Here is a 27,920-nt window from a genome sequence, read left to right as displayed (position 1 = left end):
TGCAGAACCGGGACTCAATAGCAGCTTTATTTTTTCACTATCTCTCCTGAACTTTCCTGTTTTGTGTGAGTTAATTGGTTTCTTTTCACTTTTGGAAGCTGGACCAACCTTTCTTCACCCTGCCTCGTCAGCACAATATCATGTGTTGCTGAATAATTCCCTGTTAAAAAAGAAATTTCTTTCCAGTTAGGGTTTATAAGTAGATGGTATTTGTCTTTATAAGACAACTGTAATATGTCTGACATTTCCTCACTTCTGTGTCGACAAAGCTACATGAGGAACCACATTGGGATGTGTGGGCATCCCTCCGTGTTGTTTGTGTATTCTTCTACCCACATGAAGCTTTGCCCCACTAGGGCTGCACAATATGATGCGAATATATCGTCATCGCAATGCCAGTGTGTGCAATATTCATACTGCAAAGGGCTGACTAGATTGCAATAATTGTTGTCTAATATATTTTAAGAGATCTGTATGTTTTTATGCTAATATAACATTTGGCCTGGAGACTCAGCAAACGCTCAGACTGGACAAATAACATAGCCACAAATGCTAACAGTCAAATATATTAGAATGCGAGGCACATGCCGCACCTGATATTGTCAATATTTACCAGTATTATCATCCTCACAATATCTAATATTGTGCAGCCCTAGTCACCAACCATGTCACGTCCAGTTTCAATAGCTACATGATACTTTGGTAGGATATGGAAATCAACAGAGTGTGTGAACAGGTCATTTGTGTTCTTCCATCTCTCTCTTCAATCCTTTATAGAGAGCTGCGCTGTAAACAATGGTGGCTGCGACCGCACCTGTAAGGACACAGCTACAGGGGTCCGCTGCAGCTGCCCTGTGGGATTCACTCTGCAACCTGATGGCAAAACCTGCAAAGGTTAGTAATAACAGAAATCAACTGTCTAATGTGAGTAGTATGAGGGTTCTGTAGAACTGAACCCAGAGCCCGGTTCTGGGTGCTGCCATGCTTCAGTTGCACTCCTTGGCACTGATGTTTGTTGATGCTTGGAAACGATTAACTTTATATCTTCTTCTGTTTTTGAGCAGAAGCAGAATTCTTCTGTGTTGTATGTAAAAACAATATTTGACCTAGTATTAAATTATTCTGCATTTCAATACAATACACAATCCTCCTAGGCAAAACGTGTCGGCCATCATGAATTAGAAGAAGTACCAAAGTCTCCATAAAGCTTCTTTGCAAGCAGATGTTTTGGAAGGTTTGCTTATCTGAATCATACATGATCATGATACACTGTGTTACATTGTAATCCTTCCTTTGCTGAAGGATTACAATGCAATCCTTCAGCAAAAACACAAAAGAAGAAAATTGTTTCCACCTGTCAATCTGAGAAGGGTTAGAAGGCAGAGCAACTTTGGATCCATCATTGTACAATGAAACAGTTATAGAGTGGATCCTCGGTATTTGTGGAGGTCAGAGGTCATATCTGCCTGTGAGTAGCTAAAATCGGTGATTACTTGAAACTCCGTTAAACAAGTTAACAAGTGTTTATTTCGATAGTTGAAACAATAATTTATCTTAACCAAAAAGCACCTCAAGCAAGTGTAAAAATGTTATTTTTGCGTAATGGAGGAAGTTACTTTGAATTTTTGCAAATTAAAAAATGTTGATTGAAATGGGCAGTGATGTGTTTTTCCTAAGCATCCAGGTTGGAGGAGCATAAAAAAAACGACGTAGAAATCCATACGATTATTAAAGTAACTGGATTGTGGTTAGAATTCAAGTCTTGGAAAAAAAAAGAAATACTCTTGACACCTTTACAAAATATCAAGTTTATTTTCGATGAGGCGAGAAACGAACGGCATGTCATCATGGCTGACGGTCAGAGCTCTTACAGTACCCTCATTCATTCATGACCACCTCTGCTTCCTCCTCTCCTCCTCATGGATTGGAAGCTGGACTACTGGGACACTTCCACCCAACCACATGTCACAGAGTTGTTCTTAGAGGAGTCACCATGGGCACTGAACATGTTGGTCATGTGACATCAACACAGAATATGGATACCTCATGGGAGATGTGTGCTCTTATATATTTAATATTACTGAGTGTATGAGAGCCAGAGAGAGAGAAAGAGAGAGAGAAGTGTGTGTTTGCAAAATGAGTGTCAGGTAGTGTGAGAATGTGGCACGTAGGTGTGTGAAACCTTGGAGCCGGAGCCGTCTCAGGGCTGCCAGGCAGACGACGCGTCGGCAAACTTTGAGATGTTTGAGCAGAGAGGCCCACGCTGTCCGTTTCTCCCTCTTCATCCCCCCCCAGCAGACATGACCGCAGTCTTACAAACAGCGCCATCAAGCTGCGGACTGTGTGAGTACATCAGTCCCGCAGTGAAGGTGGAGTCCTTGTCAGACGATTTGGCACACACACAAAGATCGTGTTTTGCAGAATTGGCCGATTTTGTGGTGACAGTTCGGGTTGATGGAAAATCACTGTGCGGAGCGATTCAGATCCATGAGATTTCAGCGCCAAGAGCTTTATTAGGATACAACAGCAAACTAATTGTATTTCAGTGTGGCCTTGTGTCCACATCAACAGAGGTGCAGCTCTTTTCTCACATAACTTGGAATATCAATATTCTTAATATCAGTGGTACAACTGACATTAAGAATATTGAAGCTTTTTTAACTTTTTTACGGATTTTTGAGAACATGAATGCGAGAGTTTCAGTTGCAGTAAGACGTAAAGTGTCCCATAATGTCCAGGCATGTTTGATATGAAGGACGTTTGCTCTCATAGTGCCACCAGTGCAGAGCCTACTCAACACTGGCAACAGGTGACTGTAAAAGCTTTTCCAAAATTACCCAACTACTGTAACCCAACCCCCTAAAGAAACACGTCTGTCCAAGAAAAACTTTGAGGACTGACTGACATTCCGCATGAAGAACAAAGAAGGAAGAGCAGAAAAGTAGGGCTGAAATGATTCCTCAAATGATTCAAGTACCTCGATTGTTAAAATTCCTTGAGGAAAATTTACCTGCCTCAAAGCTTCATTAATTTATGTTTTATTATTTAGCGTACCGTGTTCCGGCCGGAACATTATTTGCGTTGCTCGGAGCTCTGACTTCCACCTCTGAGTTGTTGACGAATACTAAGTGTTAGCAGCATAAAGTCCGATTTTCAAGTTCAGCCCGAGGGGATTTTATTGATTGATGATAATGCCCAGGTTTTCATTGTTTATGGGGGACCAATAAGCATCCTTAAAATGACTGGCGCGATGCCTGGAGTACGGCAGCCTTTCTTCTCCGGGAGCTGAAGAAAGGCTGTTTGTGGTTGAAAGCGAACGGTGGGAAGAGCGATGCGGGAGTATTTATACAGGTGAGCGGATAGACTGAACACAGCGGGCGGCTGAGTAGTTGATGGTTACAGTGTAAGTGTAGCTTCATGGACGAACTGCACAATAAATTTTATCGGTCTCAAAGTCATCGTGGCGGTACATGGCTGGTAGATGAGTTTCTGAGTGTGACAAACCAAAGTGCCGTAAATATCCTGTGTTGCATAGACAGCACTATGCTATGTATCCATAGCTTTGCTGTTTATTTTATACACCTTGCTGTTCCCACACAGCTTAAAACAATCAGATATTTTAGATCTTCCAGACCTGAAGGAACTGCAAAATGATGTCACTGTCATTCCCACAGTTGAGCCCCTCCCTACCCAAACCCCCCCAAAAGGCAATCCTTTCCACAAAGTATGGCCTATGCACTGAATGACTGTTTCAAGATGGTGCCATGCCTGAAACTAGTTTAGGACAGAGCCAAGGTGTAGTGCTTGGTCTGGTAGAACCAGAGGTGGGGACTCGAGTCGCATGACTTGGACTCGAGTCAGACTCGAGTCGTTAAAATCACGACTTGAGACTTGACTTGAAAAAATGCTCAAAGACTCGGACTTGACTTTGACTTTCATGCCATTGACTTGGGACTTGACTCGACTTGAAGCTGTTTACTTGAAAAGACTTGATATTTTTTACTCAAAGTCTTAAAATTTAAAACACATTATTTATAAAGTGGTGTCATTAATTAATTTCACTCATTCCGTATCAATATGCGCAGACCGTCACTATGGTTTTCCTCTCTCCTTATGTATGTGTACGTAGCTGCAGCACAACCAATCAAATTAACAGGATTTGGACGTTTAAAAAAACGCGGCAAAGCTGCAGAGCTCAGGGAACGAAATACGAAATAACCGCTCAAATATGCTTCCGCGAGTAATTTCTTTTGGCTACGTAGGTTATGAACTTTCGACTAAAAAACGAACTGCAACTTGTAAAACATGCAAGAAGAGAATATCGGATGGAGATGCCATGACGTCCAACTTTGTCCGGCATTTGAAGCTTCACAAAGATCGGTAGGTGGCACTTTTCTTTTGCTGTAAGATAGTTGACTTTAGCTAACTTCGTGTTAGCATGTGTACTCCGGGTTAAATTGGTGATGATTTACCATAAATCCGGTCCTTCAAATGCCTCCACAAATAATGTGCACCATGTTAGCTCAGGAAGCCGGTGGATAGTGAGCGGGGCTCCGGAACAGAAAGCAGATTCTGGACCTGAACACAGGGAACAGAGTCTCTCTGTCCCATCATGATGATGAGCCGGGTCTAGTATCATCTAAGGATGGTTGGTGTATTTGAAGACATCTACGCTGGGAAATTATATTGACAATATATTGTTTTGACAGGTCAGTGCATTAAGTCAACTGTTTTTGACTTAATGCACTGACCGGCGTGACTGTCACATGTCGCACAGAACCCATTTCCAGATTTCTATCATTTGAGATAAATACATATTTTAAAACGAACAAATGGTCTATTATTTGAATTTTATGTATAATTGCAAATTATAAAAAAAATAAATAAATAAAAACGACTCGAAATGACTTGAAATTAAAGGTTCCTGACTTGAGACTTGACTCGACTTTTGCCTGTCTTTACTTGAGACTTGACTCGGACTTGAGGACAGAGACTTGAGACTTACTTGAGACTTGCAACACAGTGACTTGGTCACACCTCTGGGTAGAACAAGGAGTATTTCTTCCCAGATGCAGATTTGTTCATACTAACATTTTCACCTGATTTGCCTCATTGATGAAATGACCAAATGAGGTCAAAGGTCACACGGCACATTGAAACAATGACATCTGCAGGATGAGGCATTGAATCTCTGTATCTAAAATATTTCTGAAAACTCTTGTGACCATTCTTTGTTATAATATGTTATGCATGTCGTGATTTTTCTTCTTTTTTTATATGTATAAATATGCCACATTTGTGTAAATTAGACTAGGCAGTTTAGTTTCCCACCGGCAACAATTGTTGCCGGGTATAAAACCTACATTTTCACTAACATAACCAACATAAAATTTAATAATTCATAAATGTCATGTGTTATGGAGGTTCAAGGATTGAAATGCATGCACTTATTTTGAAATTTTGCAGGAAAAAATTTGGGATCAAACGGATTAAATTCGTCTGTCCTGGTCTATTTCCTCCTCTTTACCCCCATCTTACGTTCGTTCGTTTGTTCGCCTGCCCCCCACCCCCCACTCCAGACATTTCCCGAATTCTCAAACCCAAAGCTTGACATGGTGAGAATTCATCTACTAAACTGACTGAAGATGAATACAGAAACTAAAAGCTGGAGCATAGAAATTTTTTTATAAGCGTATTTGTGAGCTTATAAAAATGTAATTTATTATGAAATTGAATAGAATTTCAGATATTTGTATAACTTTTCTTCAGGTTAACTTAGAAAGTGAGCTATTATTGTTACAGGTTAGTTTTCTAAACTACAAAAAAGTAACTGTTGGGGATACTCAAAAATGAAAAACTTGCTTGATATTGATATCCGATAGTAACACTGGTGTTATGCCAGATTTACTAATATTTTATTTTTATTGTATGTTTTTTTGCTTGTTGTTGAATCATTGCATGTTTGGACAGTTATTCCTCTGTCTCTTTCTGGATGGAGAGACTTTTGCTCTTACTTTTTCACTTTCAGACAGTTGCTACAATACATAACCATGGCAACAAAGTATTTTTTTTTTTTTTTTTTTACAATTGAGGGCAGCTGATTAGCATCACAAAAGCTCAAATAATACCTGAACAGCAGAAGGCTTCATGGATGCAGAGCAGTGAGAGAAGGAGGAAGTTAAAACCATAACGGACAAGAATCAGATCTCTGACTCCAACGTCTCTCTGCTTACATTATTTTTATTTTTATTATACGGCCAGACAGACTTAAAGAGGAGCGGCAAAAGCAAAGGAGGTGAATTAGCAGTACCAACGACTGATGGAATCATCCAGGACATTTTAGAGTGAACATCGTCTCTGCTGCCTGGACATTGAGCTGTCAGCGTGTCATGACCGGTATGAGAATGTCATACAGCAAATCTTCAGTCAGAGGCTTTTGTAGATTCATTGCAAGGCTGACTGCTGCGAGCTCCACTAACAACTCTTTGAAGATGCTTCGAAAATATGAGTTCCAACATTTATTTTCCCATTGGGATAAAAATCGCATTTTTTTAATTGAATTTGAATTAAACTGTCTTCATGTCCTCCAAAATGTCCTCTGGTTATGTTTTGCCATAGTGGAAGCCAGCATTTACAGACAGAGTGCCTTCAATTGGGCTTGAGTTGAGTAGAGAAGATGGATATGAGTACAGGCCAGCTGGGCCTCGCCCACTTAATCTGACCGGCAGTGAGCCCTCAGGCGTCCTCAGTCTGCTCCTCAGGAGTAGAGTCATGGGCAAGGCAGGGCACATTGATCTGTCAACATGTCTGCAAGACCACCACCGTCACCATCAGGTTACACACTAACATCACAGCTTTGCCTCCTTTTGGTTTTTCCTTACTGGAACACAATCAGAACATAATCGGTTATTATCGAGAGCTACGACAAAGCCACTTTCCCATGGAAGGAGTCTGACTTTACTTGGGTTTGAAAATGATCTGAATGAACTTCATGACTTGCAACTCTTCAGTCAGAGGCTTTTGTAGATTCATTGCAAGACTGACTCCATCAACAACTCTTTGAAGATGCATCGAGAATATGAGTTCCAACATCATCAGGAATCATCGGGGTTTTACAATGGTCCAGTTAAAGTCCAGTCTTCAACTTAAATAAAACACAGTTGTTTAATCCCAGGAGGTGTGTGTACCTCATTAGGTGGTAAACAAGAGTACCACCTAATGGTACTCTTGCACCTAAGAGTAATGGTACTCTTAGGTACCATTAAATAAGATTACCTAAGGTACACTTAGGTAATATCTGTTATTTATATTCAAAATAACAGAATATCAGCATTATAATGCTTTAGTAATCCCAAAGGAAAATGCAATAACACCAACTACCCACAATTTTTCAAAGAGTCATGATGGATAGAGATGGTGACGGCTGTGTTCTTCATGGTATGAAAAGTCCATCTTTGTGCAAGCATCTCTGGAGAGTCTAGAGGATGGCAGAGAGAATGACTATCACGAGTTCACAAGTTCAGAGGAGGAAGAAATGATGATTGACGAGCTGGAACGTCTCATTTTATTTTCCGTGTTATTGGATATAAAAAATAAAAATAAAAAAACATAACAGATGCATCGGACCAGAGCAGGAGCATTTCAGAGTTTTGGTCGAACAGTACGTTCTTCTTTACAGCCTCGGACAATTGCTCTTCTAAATATGTCAATCGGCTTCTGGAAGTTGAGTAGTCAGAGTTAGACAGCCCTGCTGTCCCAGCGCATAAACAAACACCCCCATAAAATTCAGACCAATCATTCAGTAACATTGCATGTTGAAAGAGGCGAAATGTTCTCAATGGAGGTTGTGAGAAGAAATGGCATCTGAGAACAAAATACTGTGATTTTTGTCATGTAACTGCGACAATGAGAACTGATTTCAGAGTCCTTAAGACCACTCAGCAAGGAGGAACCATTATTGCAACAGCAACTTGGAAATTTGGAGACCTGTTCTGTAGTGAAGGTGAAGCTGAAGAGTTTGGCCACAATGACCATTGCTGCAACTTCAGGAAAAGGTGGACTCTTGCAAGCCTGACAACACTCACAACTATGAAGCATGAGAGTGGCAGCATCATACTGTGGAGGTATTTTGTTGCAGAATAGATCATGTCACAAGGGAAATACATAATATTAATATACCAAAAGATCTCAGTTGAAGGCAGATATGGAATTTCAGTATAAGTACAACAAAGTCTTGTCAAATGGCTTAAAGGCAACAAAGTCCATGTTTTTGATTGGCTATCATAATGTGTTGGCAGACATTAAATGGTGAGTAAAAGGAGGCATGCAAACCGGATTCAGCTCCAGCTATTTCTTCATCAATGGATCAAAATTCCGGAAACCTGGAGGTCAAACGGTCTGGATTTGCTAAGTGTTGAGGTTGATAGTTTCAAAGGAAATGCTACCAAATACAAAGAAAGTGTGTGTAAGCTCAAAACTTTATAGAGAATTATGCAGTTTTCTTTTCCACTCATAACACCAGCATGTACAGAGAAATAATCTAGATGACTTGAGCAGACCTAAACAGGGATTTTATTCTGGTTTAAGATCAGCTGGTAAGAACAAGTCTTTTCTTTCCTAAAGAGTATGTAAATATTTGGCTTCAAAAGTGTAGTTTGCTGAAATTTCCACTTCAGCGTAAGTTGAGTGCCTCCTTCGACGGTGGTCCAAACCGATGTGGCACCAAGTTGCTCCCCAGTGACAGACTACAGTCTTCCGTCGTCTCTCCCCGTGGTTTCCTCAGCCGCACTCTGATGCCAACAGGATGTGCCCTGTCCTGCCTGTCTATCATAATTGTTTCAATATAAACTATGCAGGGCATGTTTAAAACCCACCAGTGTGATAAACACTCTTTTATCTGCGCTGACAGACAGGGCCGTTCAGCTCCTCTCGATGACAGACGCGCCAAACCGGGGAGACGTCTCATTACAGGCTCTCATGCCAGCAGCTGGGTTAAAGAGAGGCTAGAGAGAAGATGTTGTTAACGGTTTCCAGATGTTTGATTAGGAGGTGCGCATCGGAGCGAGGTCAGATCGCACCGTCGGGTGTGTGTGGGTGGGTGTGCGTGCGCGGCCCTGTAACGGCGGGATCATTAACACTCATTACATTACATGGTGGTTTGGGTTTTGTTCTCGGGGAAGTTCATGAAAGGTTAGATGTGTGCACGTGAGTTTCTGGCTGCTTCTGAGAACAGTGTGTGGTTGGTAAAAAAACAAAACAAAAAAAAAACAGAAGAAGAACTGGATTGGCACTGTTGACATGTCCTCACTGGCTTGCGTGCCACATTTACCTGAAAAGACCTGAGAATGCACTCTAATACACATCTGACCAGGTTGAAGTTAAAGGCCTCATCAGATCAGCTCTGACTGTCAGAAAAGCCTTTGGTCTTGAAATCCATCAAAACCCTCTGAACTGAGCCACTAAGGCAAGTTTATACTTTCTAGCTGCTGACCTGGAAGTGACCAGCAAAGCCAGGACTGAATAAACTCAATGTATTATGCAAACGTGAAAAAAAATTGCACATTTTTTACGGTCATCTTAAAGGGGCGGTATTTTCCAGCCACGTAGTGCCATTTTATAGCACAATCAAATAACAATGTTAACTTCAGTTGCTAAAAAATGATGTATATATCAAATATGACTTTAAAGACATTTATTTTGTAATAATATGTGAATATTTAAAATTGAAATTTTGGCTGCTCACACCAAACGGTGAACAGTTGGGCGATTAGCCCAAGTTGCCTGCTGCTGTGTGACTGTGGACCAATGGAGTGTAAAAGTTCTGCGAATGATCAGCATGACAAGAAAAACCTTCTATTAGTTCAGTACATTTATCCTGCCTGTTCTGGGTACAAAAACACCCATCTGCCAGAGGTCTCTAAGCACATAACATGTCATCAGGGTCTCGTTGTACCTACAATAACTGCCAGTTATTTAAAAGTAGTCTACTTCGAGCTGCTGCATGGAAATGGGTAATATAACTTTAATAAATATCTTCAGGTGAGAGGTCATGTTTATGTTCATATTTATTTTTGTTTGATTCAAGGTCATAGCTTCTTGTACCTCAAGCTGGAATCAGGATTAAGCCAAGATTTTAAATAGAGTGCAATATTACATCTTTACAAAAAAAATAAAACTATTTTAAGTCAGATTCAAGTCATTTTTACACACGTATCTCTACAAGTCTTCAGCATACAACCAAGAGACAGCAGCTGTGGTGAATCTGTGTGGTGAGCAGGCTGAGTTAAATGAGACAATAATGCATGGAGGTGTTCAGCTGCAGCTCAGCCTCTCATCACACATCATTGTTATGCAAAACGGAGAGTTTTCCTTCAGCCCACATGCAGCCACGGACTGTTTGTTTCTGTGCTGCGGTCATTTAATACCCGAGTAAATACACACGTCTTCTCAGCCTGATGTCTGTCCTCTCCACTGACAACACCCTGCAAAGAAAACCAACACTCTCCAACAGAACCAGATCCCCATGCTCTGTCCCCAATTATTTGTGGAGGTTCGGGTTTCTGCAAATCTTTTCCATTTAATTGCTTTTCTCTGTAAATATTTGCAAAAACTGCGCAGATTTTCTTAGCTTTACACAATTTGTTCTCTATTTGTATTCGGTGCACATTCCAATTCAGGAGTCTGCATGGGGCCAAAGTGAGAAGAATCTGATTTCTGATTTGTTTTTGTTTCACCTCACATTTTCTTTCTTTTCATTTTTTCCCCCCCCCCCAAACTTTGAGTTGAAGGAAAACCTCGCTCATTAACCACTCCAGAACATTTCTGATGCATCGAGACAAACCTGGAAGGGAGGGTGTTCTTCATAGCATTTTTTGCTTTTGGCTGACCACTTATGAAATTACTTACTTACGTTTTTGGTTTTGAATTTTTGCTCCAACACACTCTCCGGATGCAGTCTCGTGTGAAATGTCTTTCCTTTAATTAAGGACATCCTCATTAAAATTCCACATTGCCTTTGGCTATCCAGATGTTTCTTTGTTCAAAAAAGAAAACAAGCATGAATGAGCCTATTCATGTGACCACACTGATTTCACTCATTGTTTTATTTCACTAACTAATTATTAAACTCATAACAGTAAATGTTTTTGATTCATAACCTCTCCTACATCAGCAGTTAGTGAGTGAAGCCATTTAATTAACTGACACAGAAACAAACACCATGCAGCATCTTACAGTCAGAGAGAAATCACACTCTAATACCAATATTTCACAATATGTAACTCAGACCTAATAAAACTTTTTAAGTATAAATGTAATGCTAGCGATAAGTGCAACTAATCATTTCTTTTTTAAAGTGGGTATGACGCATGACTGGCTTTGTTTTGTGACTATAGTTTTTAAATTGAATCAACAATTAAATCTATGAACTGGTGACCAAAATAGAATTTCTACTTTTCCCCTTTTTGTGTGTAAATGTCCCAAAGTTAACAAGAATTCATGTTGGTTGGTGATTAAATACTTAAACAGTAAAATGCTAAAACAATATAATATCGTTTTGCTTAATCTTTGTATATTCTGTCTTTCACAGTTGAGGTTATTATGAAACTGACAGATTTCTCCATTCTTTACAAGTGGGAAAACTTGAAAAATCAATGCTGTATGAAATATTTATTCTCTCCACTGTATATGCCCTACATGCTTTTTTGTCTGAGGGCCTCTGATTACAACTGATAGCCTTCTTAATGTATGAACATCACTCAATCTTTTAACAAACTCTCATAACTATCTATCTTATAGAACAAAGTCTGTCCTTATTGAACTGAATGGTGACAAAAACATAGCTTAGATCATATTGAAACTTTGATAGGACTGACTTGCGTTTATCTGTCCTCCTTTTCTTCATTGAAGACTTTTTCATTTCAAGACTTGCTCTAGCTTAATGTATTTACTTAGGCTCAAGGAACATTTAAGCTTCATTAAGGGTAATTATCTACCCATAGCCACCCTCAGAGTGCCCCTTAAGTGTGGGCAGATGCTGTGATTCTGCCAGTGTTTTCAGCGAGGAAGGTAATTAAAAAGCCGTGTCTGTCTGTCTTGGGTAAACCCAGGGTTGTATTCACTGGTTTTACAGACGTGCTGGACTGAAAACAACACGGCTAGCAAGCAAACACTGTGGAATGATGTCCCCCTCCTCCTCCCCCTAATTTTGTTGATTTCGTAGAAATTAAGCTTTTTATCTCCTTGTCATTAACCATTAGTTTTATCATTTCTATACTTCCTAACTCAAAAGTGACGTGTTTGTACTTTGGTTTTATCCTGAAGCTGAAATACCAGCTGTCCCTCTCAGCCTCGGGAAACAACACAGACACGTTAATGACTGGATTAAAATCCTTTGGAACACACTGTACTTCAGGTGAAGCATGAAATAACAAATAACGGAAGCGAAGACATGAAGAGGAGCAACACAGACAAAATCTTAAGAAATATCAAATATAGAAAGTGCTTTTATAGTTAATTAGCTGGAACCTTCAAAATAGCCTCTGAGTTTCCAGTACCCTCTGGTATATTTGAACTCCACACCACAGCTACAGAATCATCATAAATGCTGTAATAACCCAATTATAACATTTCTTAATCTCATGTTGCACTGTGCCGACACTCTGTCTACGCTGATGAAGATCCAAATCATCCCACGGTGCTGTTCAGTCGGAGCAGCTCAAACTAGTTCTTTATTACTTCAATTTATCTTTATTTGTCCACTTGGGGGCGCTCACACACTTGGTGCTGAACATGGGCAAAATGGGAACCAAATGAAATCCAAAAGTCTTTTAGCAAAGTCACCAAACCAGCGATCAAAACCAAAAAAACAGATTATCACACATATCTGACGCTTTTCCTGCTCTAATTTTAGTCACCATTCCCTCTCTCTTACATCCATATTCTTTCCTTCCCTTTTAGTATCATCTAAGTTCCTCTTTCCTCTCGTGATTTCCGGTTCCCTCCCCGCTTATCTCCATTTCTGCTTGTACTGGGTCAACTGCGGCTCAGTAGAGTGATCGCCTTCCAGTTTCCCCCTGTCACACATCAATGTGCCCCTGGCCAAGACACTTACTCCCACTTACACTAAGATGTATAAATGAGTTAAAATGAGTGAATGTGGCTCTGGTGTCAAGTACTTTGAGTGGTCAATATGACTGGAAAAGAGCTACATAAGTTCATCCATCTACCACTTGCTTCTGCCCTCCTCCCCATCTCTCTCTGGCGTCTTGCTCGGCCTATTCTGTAGCACCTGGCTGCTAATCCCCAACAGTTTCCATCACTTAAAGGACCAATCAAAAATGACTTAAGCTGTTTAATCTGTCAGACTATTATCCTCTGTCTATAATATGTATTTCTTCTTCTGTGTTATTTTGTGTTTTTTGTCCCTTTGCTTATTATTGTGTTGTGCTGTAGTTTTTTATAATCATATTTCCCAAAGCAAAAATAAAACAGTCTGTAGAAGAGGTTTGGAAAATAATTGGAGAAACCTGTCTTATCTAAGATTTTTGAGCATCCTCTCTTTCTACAGCTTATTGTCTGTTTCAAATCCTAAATACGTTCTACCTGTTAACCGTTAATCCTTGATGGGCAAACCCTTCATGCACACAGCCCTGCGGTGCTCCAGTATTGGTGTTCTTGTGTGAGTTTTTGTGTGACTTCTTTCATTTCCCTAATTATCCTTGTTGATTTGACCTTGTGACTGAATCAACTCAGATATTGACGAATGCGAGGAGAACAACGGAGGCTGTGATCACTTTTGCCGAAACACGGTGGGCTCCTTCGAGTGCAGCTGCCAGAAAGGATACAAACTTCTGACCGATGAACGAACGTGCAAAGGTTAGCAGACAACGTCTTCTTTTTTTTAATCGGTTTTTTTTTTTGTCAATAATCTGTTTAGTTCAAAAAGACATTTTGGTTGTCATTCTAAGTAAAATTTATTCTGGTCTTCTGTACAGCTTACAAGTGTTTTGTAGGTATTTATTATCTTATTTGTGAAAATGTAACTGTCTGCATTGTTTGATGTAATCACAGCAGAGTTACTGCTTCAGTAGTGGAAGGTCAAGCTGCTGTTAATGCATCTGTGAGTTCCCTCTCTGGGTGTGTGTTATGTCTCTGGTAGTTTTCTGAACACACTAAGTTTGCATGACCAAAGGCAAATTCCTGCTTACAAGTCACAGCAAGCAAGGCAGATCAGACAAACACAAAATTATTTTTCCTAACACCAAAACCCTAAGGTTCTTCTACGCTCCGCCCAAAACAAACACTCTGAGACAAACAGCGGTGTGTGTATGCGTTGGGTTAGCCGGGCTTCATTGGTTGAGTATTTGAAGTCTTTAAGTATGTGGTGTTGAGTGGTGTCAGCCACATCACTGCGTCGCTCTGATATGGCGTCGCTAGCAGAAGCACACCTCTGCCAATGCGCCGCTCTGCCAAGAGCTGCCAGGTTTTTCCCATCCACAGACACCTGGAGCCAAAATGATTCAACCCCAACTGTAAAAAAAAAACAAACTTTACTGGCAAAATATGCAAACTGACAGATGATTGCAGTGAATCAATCAAGCAAGAACAATTTAAGCCTTCCGCGTTCTTAAGAGGTGGGGTCATTTGGACCCCACCAGTTTTTTACTGTGTGTGTGGTCTGACAGGGTCGCACTGACCTCGTATGCGCCTTTACAAGGTTTTATTTGTGGTTTTGGAAACTGACGGTTTGATAGGACAACGCCCCCGCTTACCCGCTGTCCGACCGTGACATTTGCCGTGCTCCTCCTGAGCAACTAGCTAACACCATGGGAGGGTAAACGTAACGTGACACACTTAGTGGCTATTGAAGTCGCCAAATTATTCAACCCCTTTATGATGAGCATTTTTAGTACTCTGGCATCCTCTGGATCTACCAAGCCTGCAGCGTTCCTGAATCTTAGCCCACCCCTCACAGCCAAAGGCCTTGAGTTCTTATTGGGTTTTTGTACTGCAGCTGCCATTTTCAAACCCCACCAGAAATTTTCAACACATTTCAAGTCAGCCAACAATAGCTACGTTTCCATTACAAATGTTCACAAATCTGTGAAAAAAAAAATTCACAACTGCTGTGTTTCTATAAAAAATTATTTGCAAGGTTTTTCTCTGAAATGTTGATGTCTTTTAAAGATGTTTTAATGTCCATTTCCATTGACATTTCCGTTCAATGTTCTCTGGCCCTTCACTGAATCTACCATGATGCCCACAAAATGCAGCTTTACGCAACCAGAGGAAGAAGAGCAGACGTCACACTGTGCAGCCAAACTTGTTATTCGATAGATTTTTGATTGTCAGGTCTCGGGTTGGAAAATCGCAATTTTGCGGCGTGAACCCGGCATTAGCTCTTCACACAGTTTCTCCATTTTGGCTTCACCTTTGCTCAGTGATGGCAGCGTGTCTGTTGAATGGCTGTGACCAGATCATGTTTGTTTATTACTGTACTTGATATGTAAAAACCTTCTAAATGAAAGGTGTACTTTCTTTTTAGGACGACTGTATGTATGTTAGGAACTACTGTGTGCTGTTTCTGTTTATGCAAACCGTTCTGGTCCGACTGGCTGCGACCACACGGGCGAACCGTTCCGATGTCCTCTCACTGTTTGCAGAGCAAACATCCAGGATCCAGACCAACTTCCTCTGAGTTACAGACTCCATTAGAACATGTTAGATTAACATGTTTACTGACAACACTGTATCCCACTGAGATTTCACATTTATTCATTTATTATAACAAGTTCTTACACTATATTGGTATTTTCTTTGAGCTGACCCCCAAAGTAAGTTTTGATTTTATTGTGTCCTGAATTCCAAGTGAAGCAGAATATTTCAGCATTTTTTGGAGAACGTTATGACTTGTGTTTTGTTCAGGACTTTATGAAGGCATCTACCTGCCAGCACTTGAAAATAAAGAGAGAATGTTCTCGCTATAAGGAAATTGCAAAAAATGTTAACGTTTCGTCATTTTAACGAGATTTTAAAACTGATTTTAATGAGATTTATGTCTCAAAATCTAAATATCTTCTCTTTTAGACAAAAAAGGTCATAACAGTAAAACATATGCTTAGGATTTTTAGAGGTCATCTAGAGGAAACAGGCTGAGAGGAAGAGTCACAGCGAGGAACTTTGTACCTTTTTAACAAGTCATAGTCAGGGGACCGTAATTTTACATCCTGCGAGCCAAAAAATGATTCTTATTTAAGTTTAAGGAGTTTCTTCTGAAACTGAATTTGTTTACTGCAAGAACAAGCATTTATAACTTAATCCCTCCTGAAAAACATATTCTGTACCAAAATATACAAACAAAATAGGAAACTGTAACGCTCTTTTAATAATGCAGTTGTTAAGGATTGTTTATATATACTTTGGTCCGTAGTAATTTACAGATCCCTCTTGTAATTAATTATTTACAGAATTAATGAATTTGCCCGCTCAGCCCAGCGCTTTCATCTTGTCAGTTCTGGTCCTCATGTAAAATGTTTGGACACAACAGATCAAATCTAACATCAGTTGTTATAATTTTGCCTTTGCATCTCATTTCACTAGAATGCACATTCATGAAAAACTATCAGTATTTTATGATAGACCGACACAAAAAAGCACAGAATTGTGAGGTGGAAAGAAATTCATAAATAGTTTTTAAATGTTTCACATGTAAAGCCAAGAAGTGTGGTGTGCTTTTGCATTTAGCCCCCTTCAATCTGATATCCCTAAATAAAATCAGCTGTACCCAGCTGCCTTCATAAATCACCTAAACTGACTTTCGGCAGGAAGGAAGTTTTTATTTCATGGAGACATTTTTTTTCATTTGATGGAGTATTTATTAATAACGACATTTAGTTGATTTTGAATTAAACTGTTTTGTCCTTCATACAACCAACAGAGGCTGGTTGTACCAAGGATTCACTCAGAGGAAACAAAGTTTTTATTGTTTGTAAAACATTTCAAACACCATGTGTCGCGTTACAGATTGCGGTTGCACTTACACAAAAATGTGAAAAAGTTCAAGGAGTGTGAAAACTTTTGCTGTTTGTGTGTGTGGCCTCCCTCAGACATCGATGAGTGCTCCTTTGAGAGGACCTGCGACCACACCTGCATCAACTATCCTGGCAGCTTCGAGTGCCTGTGCAACAAGGGATACATCCTCTATGGTCTCACACACTGTGGAGGTGAGTGTCCATGCAGAGATTTTGTTGACCTGTATCTCTGACCAGGAACAGGACATAGATTCCTCTCTGCTTTTCTGCATTAGATGTCGATGAGTGCAGCATCAACAACGGCAGCTGTGAGTACGGCTGCTTGAACACGCAGGGCAGCTACGAGTGTGTGTGTCCGCCGGGACAGAAGCTCCACTGGAACAAGAAAGACTGCATCGGTAAGCCCCGGTCTCCGGCACGTCCACGCCTCCACCTCCGGCCTCCATGTTTGGACGTTGCCGGTGTGTGATGTGGTTTGGTGTGCTCCTCAGAGGCTGTGAAGTGTCTACCTAATGGAAAGCCTGCTCCGCGAGCCCAGCTGGTCTGCACTAAGAGCGGAGACGCAGAGGTCTGCTCGCTCTCCTGTCCCTCCAACGCTCTCTTCCTCGCAGGTAGAGTTTCCGTCGCTCCGGCCGACTGTAAATCACAATCATTCAGGAACAGAAAGAACAGAGAATTATGATGAAACATTGAAACACAGGTAACGTTTAGGCTGCAGATGGAAAAATAGAAACACTTGTGGACCGACACCAAACAAGAATTTAAAATCTTTTCTTTTTAAACGCGGCCAGAGCCGTGATATAAGGACTTTGCTGCAGCATTTTGGATGAGCAGCAGCTGCCTGCTTCTGAAATAATCTGAGCTACTTAAAGTAGCTCTGAAGTAAGCACCAATTTTCTTGTGTCCTGTTTATTCTGGCAAAATTGAGAATGTGTTAACAAGTGGATTTATGTTGTTCATTCAAATTCACTTCAAATGTAATTTATTTATCCTAAAGGGAAATTAAATATTGTTGTAACTCATGTGATTCAAGTATCTTCAAAGAGTCGTGGCGAAAGACGTTGGAGTCAGAGATCCGATCCTTTCCCATTATGATCAATTGAAGAGACGGTTTGAACTTCCTTCTTTACAACTCCAATGGGGTTTGGGGTCAGAAATCAACTATTATATGAGCTTGTGAGATGCTAATTAGAGCCTCCCAGTCGTAAAAACGATACGAATGTTCATGAAAGGAAAGCATTGTTGTGATGGAGGCGGAATGTCAGAAAGAGCAGGAGTTTCTTAAAGAGAAAATTTCAAGAAGTCAAATAGCAAAGTCCAGCGTCTTCTAAGTCATATTCTATGGAGCATTTTTACTGCATTTTTTAATAGATTGTGTTATAAAATGGCATAATGTGCCTGGAAAATACACAATACCGGCCCTTTAAACTTTCTGATTGTACATACTTGCTCTGTCATATCATCAACAGGCTTTTGCTACAGTTGATATGACAGCAGAAAAGTCTGTGGTGACGGTTTTGTAGACTTCATTTAGCATCTTGCAGCCTGCTTTCAGAGAGACTGGACGGCCAGTCCTGGACATGTTGGACTATTTTTCACTCAGTGGTTATCTGTTCCTTTAATAAATTAAATGATAGTTTGAAAACTGCATTTTGTATTTAATAAGATTATCTTTTTATGAAAATCTAATAGAAATCCTCTTTCACATTTTTAATCAATGCATCTACAGGTTTGTCATTGAGTGCTGCCCTCTGGTGGCATCAGCTGACAGCTGCAGCTTTTCTAGCTGTATTTCTGGGCTCCACGTCCAGCTCTCTGCTCAGACTGGTGTGTTATTCACTCAGGATGGGGTTCTGTCTGCTCCAGCCATCCCAGCGCTCTGGCTAACACCTCAGGCTCTTTTCCTGCGATAACGCTTAGCACATCTGCAAATTGATTACATACTTTGATGGTGGCGTTCCGTAATGTGGCCCTCGCTGGGTTTGACTTGGCAGCCGCAGTGTGAGAATGATAGATGGCTCCGAGGCGTGAAGTGAAGTGTTTGTTTTGTTGGGAGTCCGTTTTAATATCACAGAGGTGAAAGCCAGGTAAAATACTTGTGGCTTAACAGAGACTGGACTGTTGTTTATTCTGCTTGCTTTTATGATTTTCAAAGGCTTCAATCTGTCGTTTCCTTCTTGAAATGTGTACATGTGTGTTTCTGTGCACTGGAGGAGAGAGACATCATTAATAACTGTTATTTTCAGCTTTCATTTCACAATCAAGGTAAAGGTCAGATGGACACACATCAGCCTTTGGACTCTCTGTCTGTTTTTGCACAAAATAGGGATGAAACTTGTTTTAACATCACCAATGTTACGTAAACCCTAAACTCTCATTATGATCATTCTTCTTTCTTTAACTAAAATCTAACGTTTGTGTTTCTTCCTTGCAGACTCAGAGAACTACACATTAAGCTGTGGAGTTCCCATCCAGCCTGGTAATGCTCCTATACATGTTGTACTGTTGGATTAAATCCAGGTCCTAAGTGTTTTGTGAAAGTCTTTCACATTATGACCACAAACTTTAGTATCTTGAATTGTTGCCCTGCAATTATCTCTATATTTCATGGACTCTGATCTGCTTCCCTGCCCCTGCTGAAGAAAAGCGTCCCCTCAGCATGATGCCGCCACCACCACAGCTGATATGGGCTGTGGCGCCTGTGGTTTTTCTCCTTGTAAATAATATTTTTCAGCAGAACCAGATTAGGCAGTCAGAAGTTTTGCTCTGATTTGGTCATACTTTTTTTAGACCTGCACTGTGAGCATTGGTTGTGTAAATGTGTTTTATTTCCATGGAGACGGTATGACTAGTGTAGGGATGCAGCGATTGCAGTTTTCTTTCTCATCACTGATCTGTCCATTCCGATTTTGGCCAAAACTGATTCTTTTTATATTTTGTCTGAAAAAGCGCTAAATATGGCGACAATGTAGCAGAATTAGCCACAGTGGGGTGACTGTAGTTAACCGCACACATTCAGAAGTGACCTGGTGGGCATGTCTGAATGTGTCAGACGTGAATGTCAGTCAGCCAGAGAAAAAAAGGACAGTGTTTCATTTTTAGACCATTGCAGAGGTAGATAAGATTAATGATAAAGATTGGTTTCACACCTAAGTATCGGCTGATCGCTAATGTCCCAAACTAAAGGAAATCAGGGCCGATTTATCGGTGCACCCTTAGACTACAATAGGCCTCTAACCCCTGACTCAAATCCCTTTAACAGTGTACTTGAACTCTTTATTTTTTTCAATGTGTGAAGATTATATAACATACAACTTTAATAATACTTCAACATAAGACCGGCCTGTGACAAAACTGTAAAAGCGCGCTGAGATCCATCCTGCTGGATGAGCTCAGTGCCTGTCTTTACTGTATGAGCATGGAAGCAATCAAAAACCCAACTGCGTCTTCCAAGTGGAGATAAAGCAGACTGCTAATTCAGCTATAACGTGGCTTAGAGATGACAAATGTTGAAGCTGCAATCAAATTCACCACTCTCCGGTAGACTGTTATTCTGGTCGTTGAGTCGCACTTTGTGTTCCAGTCTGTTCTGTATAGTTTGGAACTTTGTAAATTTGCCAGAAGGCATAGAAAATCCTAGCCTGTACACCTAGTTCTTGGTAATAATTAGCAGTAAACTTTTTAAAGCTTTGTGGCAATAACAAAATGTGCCATTGTTGATGGATTTTAAATCGAATTTGATTTCTGGAGATCAAATGAAGGAGCCATTCTTCATAACCCAGAGTTGGGTCAGATGTTTTAACACCACCAATCAGGCAGAACATCCAAGGAAGGTGAGTTCAGGAACCACTGCACAAAAAGTGGAAAAGAAACTCAACCTCATCGGAAATAATGATCGTTCTCTGATTGCACACAAATGTATCTGCGCTGATCACAAATCCTTTGATAGGAAGTCTTCACAGGTCTGACATTAAGCAGGCTTTGTGTTCGTGTTTGATGATGAACACAGATCCGCTGGCCCCGCCCATCAAGCAGAAGGCCAAGTTTAAGATTAAAGATGCCAAGTGTCACCTGAGCCCGCGCAGCAAGGAGAAACACAAGGACTCCTCCAGGCAGAACATCCAAGGTAAAGAACATCTCTGCTCACATTCAGGTGCGCTGACGCAGAAATCACATCGGAGTCAACTTTCATCCTCATGATTTGTTTTCACTCTGACAGGAGGGCAGTTTCCCTGCACCGATGACTGCCAGGTAACATTCGTCAACCTCAAGTGTGATTCATCAAAGAAGCGGCGCAGAGGGCGCAAGTCTCCGTCCAAAGAGGTTTCCCTCATCACAGCAGAGTTTGAGATGGAAATGAAGGAGGAGGAAGCCTCAGGTGCTGTTGTCTCTCTTAGTTCTCTCACAACCTGCCAGAATGAAACCGTAAACATACAGCAGAGACTCAAGACACGCTTAAGTTTAACATTTTTACCTCAGACTCGTGTAACATCGATTGCGTGCGGGACAAGATGAGGCAGAAGCTCCAGATCGCCATGCGGACACTGAGGAAGTCCATTAACAAGCAGCAATTCTACATCCAGTTTTCTGGTACTGAGTACGAAGTGGCCCAGAAACCATCCAGGATCCCAGAAGGAGCCGATACCTGCAGCACTGGTCAGGTCTTCCAGGACGGGAAGTGTGGTGGGTCTAGACTTCGTGGAGCATGTCTTGACTGTGCTGTGCCTTGGTGAGAATTAAACCGGTGTGCTTTTCATTCACAGTGAGTTGTGGTGCAGGGACATTTTACAGCGGTGAGCAGGAGCAGTGTGTTCAGTGTCCTCCTGGAACGTACCAGGACATGGAGGGACAGCTGTCCTGTGAGCCGTGCCCCAGCACTGAAGGACAGGGCATCGCCGGTGCCAAGAACGTGTCTCAGTGTGGAGGTAACCTCATCGTCTCGACAACATTTTCATTAGATCCAGTCATATTTCTATGGAAAACAGGAGGGAAACTAGCAGGACCAAAAAAAAGAGAAATCATACAACCGCTAAAATCTGACGCCACTCCATTTTTGTTTCCATTTTCTGAAGATTTGTGTCGTTTCCTGCAGTGTTTTTTTGATGCAGTGCACACACAGGCAAGGAGGGGAACAGGCTTTTCAAAGGGTTTGGTTTGTTTGACATAGTTCAGTGTGAAAGTGAACCACAGCAGCTGAAAATGGAATCAATGTTGCAGTTTTGGTCTCCCATAACTTTTTAATATCTGAAAAGGTTCAAGTGGTTTGAATACTTCCACAAAGCACTTTATGTGCCAGATTTTTCTATTTTGTACAACATAAACAAACTGAACTGAAGAGAAGTAACTACAATCAGGCAACCCTTTACAAAAAATCCCATGAAATTCACATGTGGTCACATTTGGTTCCCATTTTCCACATGTGATAAAGTATTTTCTTCATGTGATCCATGGTTTATTCAACATGTGATCACATATTTCTCACATGTGCCCCACATATGATCAGATTTTTTTCCATGTAAAGAATGGGTAATTATACTGAATACCTAATAAAGTTTAATTAATTTTACATGTAAAAATCACATCTGAAAATCATGTACCACATAAAAAATCCACATGTGGTCCACACATGTGCATTAGCTCTGCTAAGTCTGAAATATATATATTTCACGTTATTCCGAAAATCTCGCAAGATGTTTTCAAGTCCAACCCCCCACTCTAAAAGATTCTTCATTTCGTGCAGTAGGACAGTTGAGGATGGTTTAAAAAGAGTTGGCATTTGTTTTCCCGAACAAAGGTAAGAAATGTTTTACTTGATTTGAATCTCGAGGTGTATCGAAAATGTTTACACAGCAATATAAATCTGGAAAGTAATGTGTACCAGGGGCGATTCTAGGATCTGACCTTTAGGGGTGCTTAGCCCCCAGCAGGGCTAAGCACAGACAAGTTATTCGTTGGTGCATTTTTCTAAATGTCACTGCTTATTTACATACATTCACATAAGAAATGAAATAGTTTTGTCCAACTAAAACTGTTAACTACATACAGGTCTGTAAAAAATTAAAAGCCCACTGCACTGAACCCCATTGACTCTTCCTGACTTAAAACATTGGTTTTGTTGTTTCTAAATGAATATAAACTTATTTTCTTTGCATTATTCAAGGTCTGAAAGCACTGTATCTTTTTTGTTATTTTGATCCTTTCTCATTTTCTGAAAATAAATATGAAGTTTTTGCTTGGAATTTCACATACATGTTGTCAGTAGTTCAACAATCTTCATTTTACTTAAGTATGTACCTATAAAGAGTAAAATCAGAGGATTGATCATTTTTTCCAGAGTTATATACACACACACACATATATATATATATATATATATATATATATATATATATATATATATATATATATATATATATATGAAACATAATCAGACTGCATCATACCTCCCAACATCTGCTAACATTAATGAGACACATGCAACTGTGGAGTGGCACAGTCCTAGTGTGGTCTGCTCACCCAGAAATTAAATAAAATCTACTCAAAACTATGCATTTCATTTGAAGAACATTTTATTAAATTCATAGGATTAATAAACTTAAAACTAGTTTATCAAGGTAGAAGGTCAGATTAATGACCAGTTCTTACTAGTCCTTAACCTGAACTTTATTTGAAAATCATACTTAGAAATTGCATTACCATTATTTTTATCTGAACGTTATGCAGCTGTTGGCCTTTTTTCTTTAAACCCTTAACTAGCGGTATTCTATCCATGGGACAAATCTAGTTTGTTTGAATATTCTGCCTTTTTCGCCACCAGTTAAGGGGTTAAACAAGAAATTGGACCTTATGCTACTAACACTTAGCTTTCGTCAACAACTCAGGCGGGAGAGCGCTGCGCATCGCAAGTAATGACCCGGCCAGAACACTGTGCATTAAATAATAAAACATAACTGAACGAAGCTTCGAGGCAGATACATTTTCCTCGAGAAATTTTAATAATCGAGGTACTCGAATCACTCGAGGCATCATTTCAGCCCTAATCCTACCTCAATACTGCAGCTAAAAGTTCAGTACTATAATTTTTAATTCATTGTTAAAGTAAAATTGTGAAGGTTAAAAAAAATCACCACTGAGTATTAACAAAAGACATTTATTTAGTATAATTTCTTTTGTCCCCTACTTGATGGTCTAGAACCACCCCTGGGCTGCAGGTCTGTGTCTGGTTCATTTTTGGTTAGCATGTTTTTTCTTCATTGATAGGAAGTCATGTTATCCAAACTGGTAAACCACATTAATAAAATAATAGTGAAATAATACATTAAATGACCACTGACCAATGTATTCATAAAATATATAAACATTTCTGAATAAAAGACATAGATAGTGCTAACAAACTTTGTTAATGTTGGAAATATGTATGTACTGTTAATCTGTTAGCATGATTTGTTCTGGCCATATTATTTTGGCTAATGCTATTACATATTAAATAAAGTATCATCCAAACTCAACGTTCTAAGCAAATAATCAAAGTCATTATAGTCTACTAAAAGCTCAATAAAAAAATTCATCAATCATAAAATGTTCTGTACCATATCAGCCTCAGGAGATGATTAAGGATTAAGAGACTCTGATGTGTGGTTCTTTAGGTTCTGACGGATCTGCAGTGTACCTCTCCTGATCCATTCTATCTATCATACAGCAGCACACTGCGCCACAACGGACACTTTTTTGTCCATCAATGGACTCATTATCCATCCTCACTGACATTGTACAAGCCTGGAATGTGCGTCTTCCTCCTCACGTCTGTATTTTTGCCAGTTATTGCTTCTAAGGACGGTGGAGTATGATCGGGTGGTAATGGACCTTACCAAGCTCTGCCCACAACCGACCCACGTGACCGCAAGTCTCACAAACACAGCCTGGCAGCGCGTTGTTTCTATGTAAACATGACTCGATTAGTGCATCATTTCTACCGGATTTTCACAATATATCAGCTACTACAATGGACAGAGGAACTAACAAGTTCATGTCATCTTTTTTTGGATGAGATCAAGGTGTTTGAGCCACGTGATGCCTCCAACATTGTGCACGTCACAGCAAAATGCTTTCGCTCGATGAGGAAAACGGCAGATTCACACAGCCTCTACATTAGATTAGATTAGATTAGATTAGATAGCATTTATTGTCATTGAACAGAATTCAACGAAATTGCCATTGCAGCTCCCGTGCAAAAGGTCAAATATATACAGTAAAAATAAGCAAACACACAATAATAATAATAACAATATATACAACTAAATTAACTAAAGGCACTCAACCACACCAAAGAAGTAGCAGCAGGTCCAATTATGGCAAAGTACAGATAATGTGACAGTGCAAAGTGCAGAACAATATGACTGTGTGGGGGTGGGGGATATGTATGTATGACTGCGAGGTTATGTTATGATATGTGTGGGAGGGGGGGACGGCAGGGAGTAATGGCTCTGACGGCTGTGGGGAAGAAACTGTTTCTCAGTCTGTTTGTTGTAGTCCGTATATTCCTGTACCGCTTGCCTGATGGCAGCGGCACAAACAGTCTGTGGCCCGGGTGGCTGGAATCCATGGCTATGGATCCAGCTCTCTTCTTGACCCGGCCTGTGTAAATGGAGTCCAGGTCTTGGAGGGGGCATCCCACAATGCCTTGTGCTGTTCTCACCACCCATGTCAGTTGTTTCCTCTCCAGTGCTGTGCAGCTACCATACCACACAGTCATGTTGAGGCAGAGGATGCTCTCAATCATTGCCCTGTAAAAGTTCACGAGCAGCCGTGAGGAAAGTCCAGCCCGTCTGAGTTTCCTGAGGAAGAAGAGCCTTTGTTGTGCTTTCTTCACCAGGTGGGAGGTGTTTGTGTTCCAGGAGAGGTCAGACGTGACGTGGAGGCCCAGGAACTTGATGTTGTCCACACGTTCCACCACTTCTCCATCTATGAGAAGGGGAGTGTGATCCGTCTTCCTGGACCTTCTGTAGTCCACAATGACCTCCTTGGTCTTCCCTGTGTTCAGCACCAAGTTGTTGGCTGAACACCACTGAGTGAGCTGCAAAATCTCCTCTCTGTAGTGGGTCTCGTTGTTGTCTGAAATGAGACCCACTACTGTTGTGTCGTCCGCGTACTTCACGAGAAATAATAGAGAGAAATTTGTTTGGGTACTTCAGGGGTACCCAAACTTTTTGAGACCAAGATCTACTTTTTCGCTCACCAGCCGGCTGAGATCTACCTCATGACACGAAGACATAAAAATAAATTAAACTCTATTGACTTATTTTATATGTGAATATACATCAGTTATAGCAGAAATATTAAAGTGATAGAAAACCTAATGCAGTTTCTTCCTCAGTGAGACTCTGTCACTTGGAGGAGATTACTGGTTTCTCAGTCACAAGCTGGTGCAAACCTGAGGCCAGAAGGTGTCAGTCAGTTATGGTAGATCTGAAATTTGGTTTGATGACCTCAATATCAGAAGCTACAGACTGATAGGAGGAACCAAAGAGCTCTGTAAAGGTAAAGGCAAATCTTGTGAAGTTGGGATATAATTAATTTAATTTCACATAATTACCGCGGTAGAAGCCATTTGTTTGTTAAAATTTTATGAAATATATTTGTTCTAACTGATGTTTGTTGTGAATGACGTAAACTCACAAACGAATGAGGTAATTAGTCCAACGTTTAGAAACTACAGCGGCTTTAATGCGCCACAGCAAAGGTAAACAAAGGTAAAATAACCTGAACAGGTGATCAACTCAAAATCACTCCTACCTTTTTACTCTCTCTATCTCTTTGTAGTTTAAGCACATCTGTTACCGTGGCAACAGCAAGACGAGCAAAGATTACGTTAAAACCATAACATTCAGTCAGTTACATGTCAAGTTTCCAGGCTTGATATTTATTTCTTGAATATTAATCAGAGCTTCCCTGAACACAGTGATGGTTGATTGACTAGCTGTATTTGGTGCTAGAGTGGCTAACACGAGTAACAGTTTAGTCCAAAGCCTTTCCTGCTAAAATAAAATCTTTAGTGTATGTCAGATACAGACACATTGCATATTGATCTGTTTAGCTAACATAAGACTGTGTAGCAGACAGGCTTCAAGGTGTAGAAGTTGTATCAGTTCTGCCATTATGCTGTACTTAGCTAACTGGAAGCGTGTGTTTGTGAGACGGCCACGCCCGTTGTAGCCGCGCTACTACGTAGAATGGGCATCAGCCAATGAAAAGCGGCCCCTGTGATATGGTCCATTTTAAAAGATACGGGGTAGCAGTTCACCATGGCTGTGTAGTGTCCTTCTCTAGGCAACCGTGACAGCAGCGTTGGTCCGTAGTTCTGGGGGTCCTGTTTAGCTCCCGCCACAACAATTTAGCTGATCTTAATATTCCCTGTGTTTTATTTTGGTCATTATTGTTACATTTGGTGTTGATATGTGTGTGACAGGTGTGTCTATCGGACAATTATGTATGGTTCAATACGAGAGCTGACATTCAACGGTATTTTGTGGTAATCCTGTTGAGGTACAGTTTTCGGGGTTCTAAAGCACCCCTAAAACAGGGCTAGAATCGCCACTGGCTGAGATTCCACATTTTCTGCCGCTTTTTCACTGTCATATTTTTATACTCTGTACAGGATGTAAAAAGGTTTTGGTGCACACAGAACCAGAGGAACTCTTTTTGTGGCATTAAGTGGTCAAATACCAACTGCCTCGTTTACCACAAAGTTGTTAAAGTTTCAGCTTTGCTTCGGTTCAGATGGACTTAAACCGAGAGCGCAGAATGACCGTGACTGGGAAGAAAAATATACATGAACATCCTGATTTAAATGCAGAAATATACGGTTTTTGTACAATTCTTCGGGTGGGTTTA

At 40.5% G+C, this 27,920-nt stretch overlaps 1 protein-coding gene across 2 annotated transcripts in view; it reads left to right on the top strand.

Annotated features, from left to right (window-relative positions):
- LOC102236672 (signal peptide, CUB and EGF-like domain-containing protein 1) overlaps positions 1 to 27,920 on the top strand; it is a 113,239-nt gene that overhangs the window by 64,668 nt on the left and 20,651 nt on the right. For both annotated transcript variants that reach the window (XM_023350161.1, XM_023350160.1), the window contains 10 exons: positions 778 to 894; positions 13,753 to 13,875; positions 17,106 to 17,222; positions 17,306 to 17,428; positions 17,522 to 17,641; positions 19,465 to 19,509; positions 21,040 to 21,156; positions 21,250 to 21,408; positions 21,510 to 21,713; positions 21,794 to 21,955. In XM_023350161.1, the coding sequence (XP_023205929.1) occupies positions 778 to 894; positions 13,753 to 13,875; positions 17,106 to 17,222; positions 17,306 to 17,428; positions 17,522 to 17,641; positions 19,465 to 19,509; positions 21,040 to 21,156; positions 21,250 to 21,408; positions 21,510 to 21,713; positions 21,794 to 21,955 (1,287 nt within the window). The remainder of the gene's footprint in view (positions 1 to 777; positions 895 to 13,752; positions 13,876 to 17,105; positions 17,223 to 17,305; positions 17,429 to 17,521; positions 17,642 to 19,464; positions 19,510 to 21,039; positions 21,157 to 21,249; positions 21,409 to 21,509; positions 21,714 to 21,793; positions 21,956 to 27,920) is intronic.

This window comes from Xiphophorus maculatus, chromosome 17, assembly GCF_002775205.1.
Source record: "Xiphophorus maculatus strain JP 163 A chromosome 17, X_maculatus-5.0-male, whole genome shotgun sequence".
NCBI classification, from domain to species: Eukaryota; Metazoa; Chordata; class Actinopteri; order Cyprinodontiformes; family Poeciliidae; genus Xiphophorus; species Xiphophorus maculatus.
Note: the sequence above shows the minus strand (reverse complement) of the source record. Positions and strands in the feature narration are given on the sequence as shown.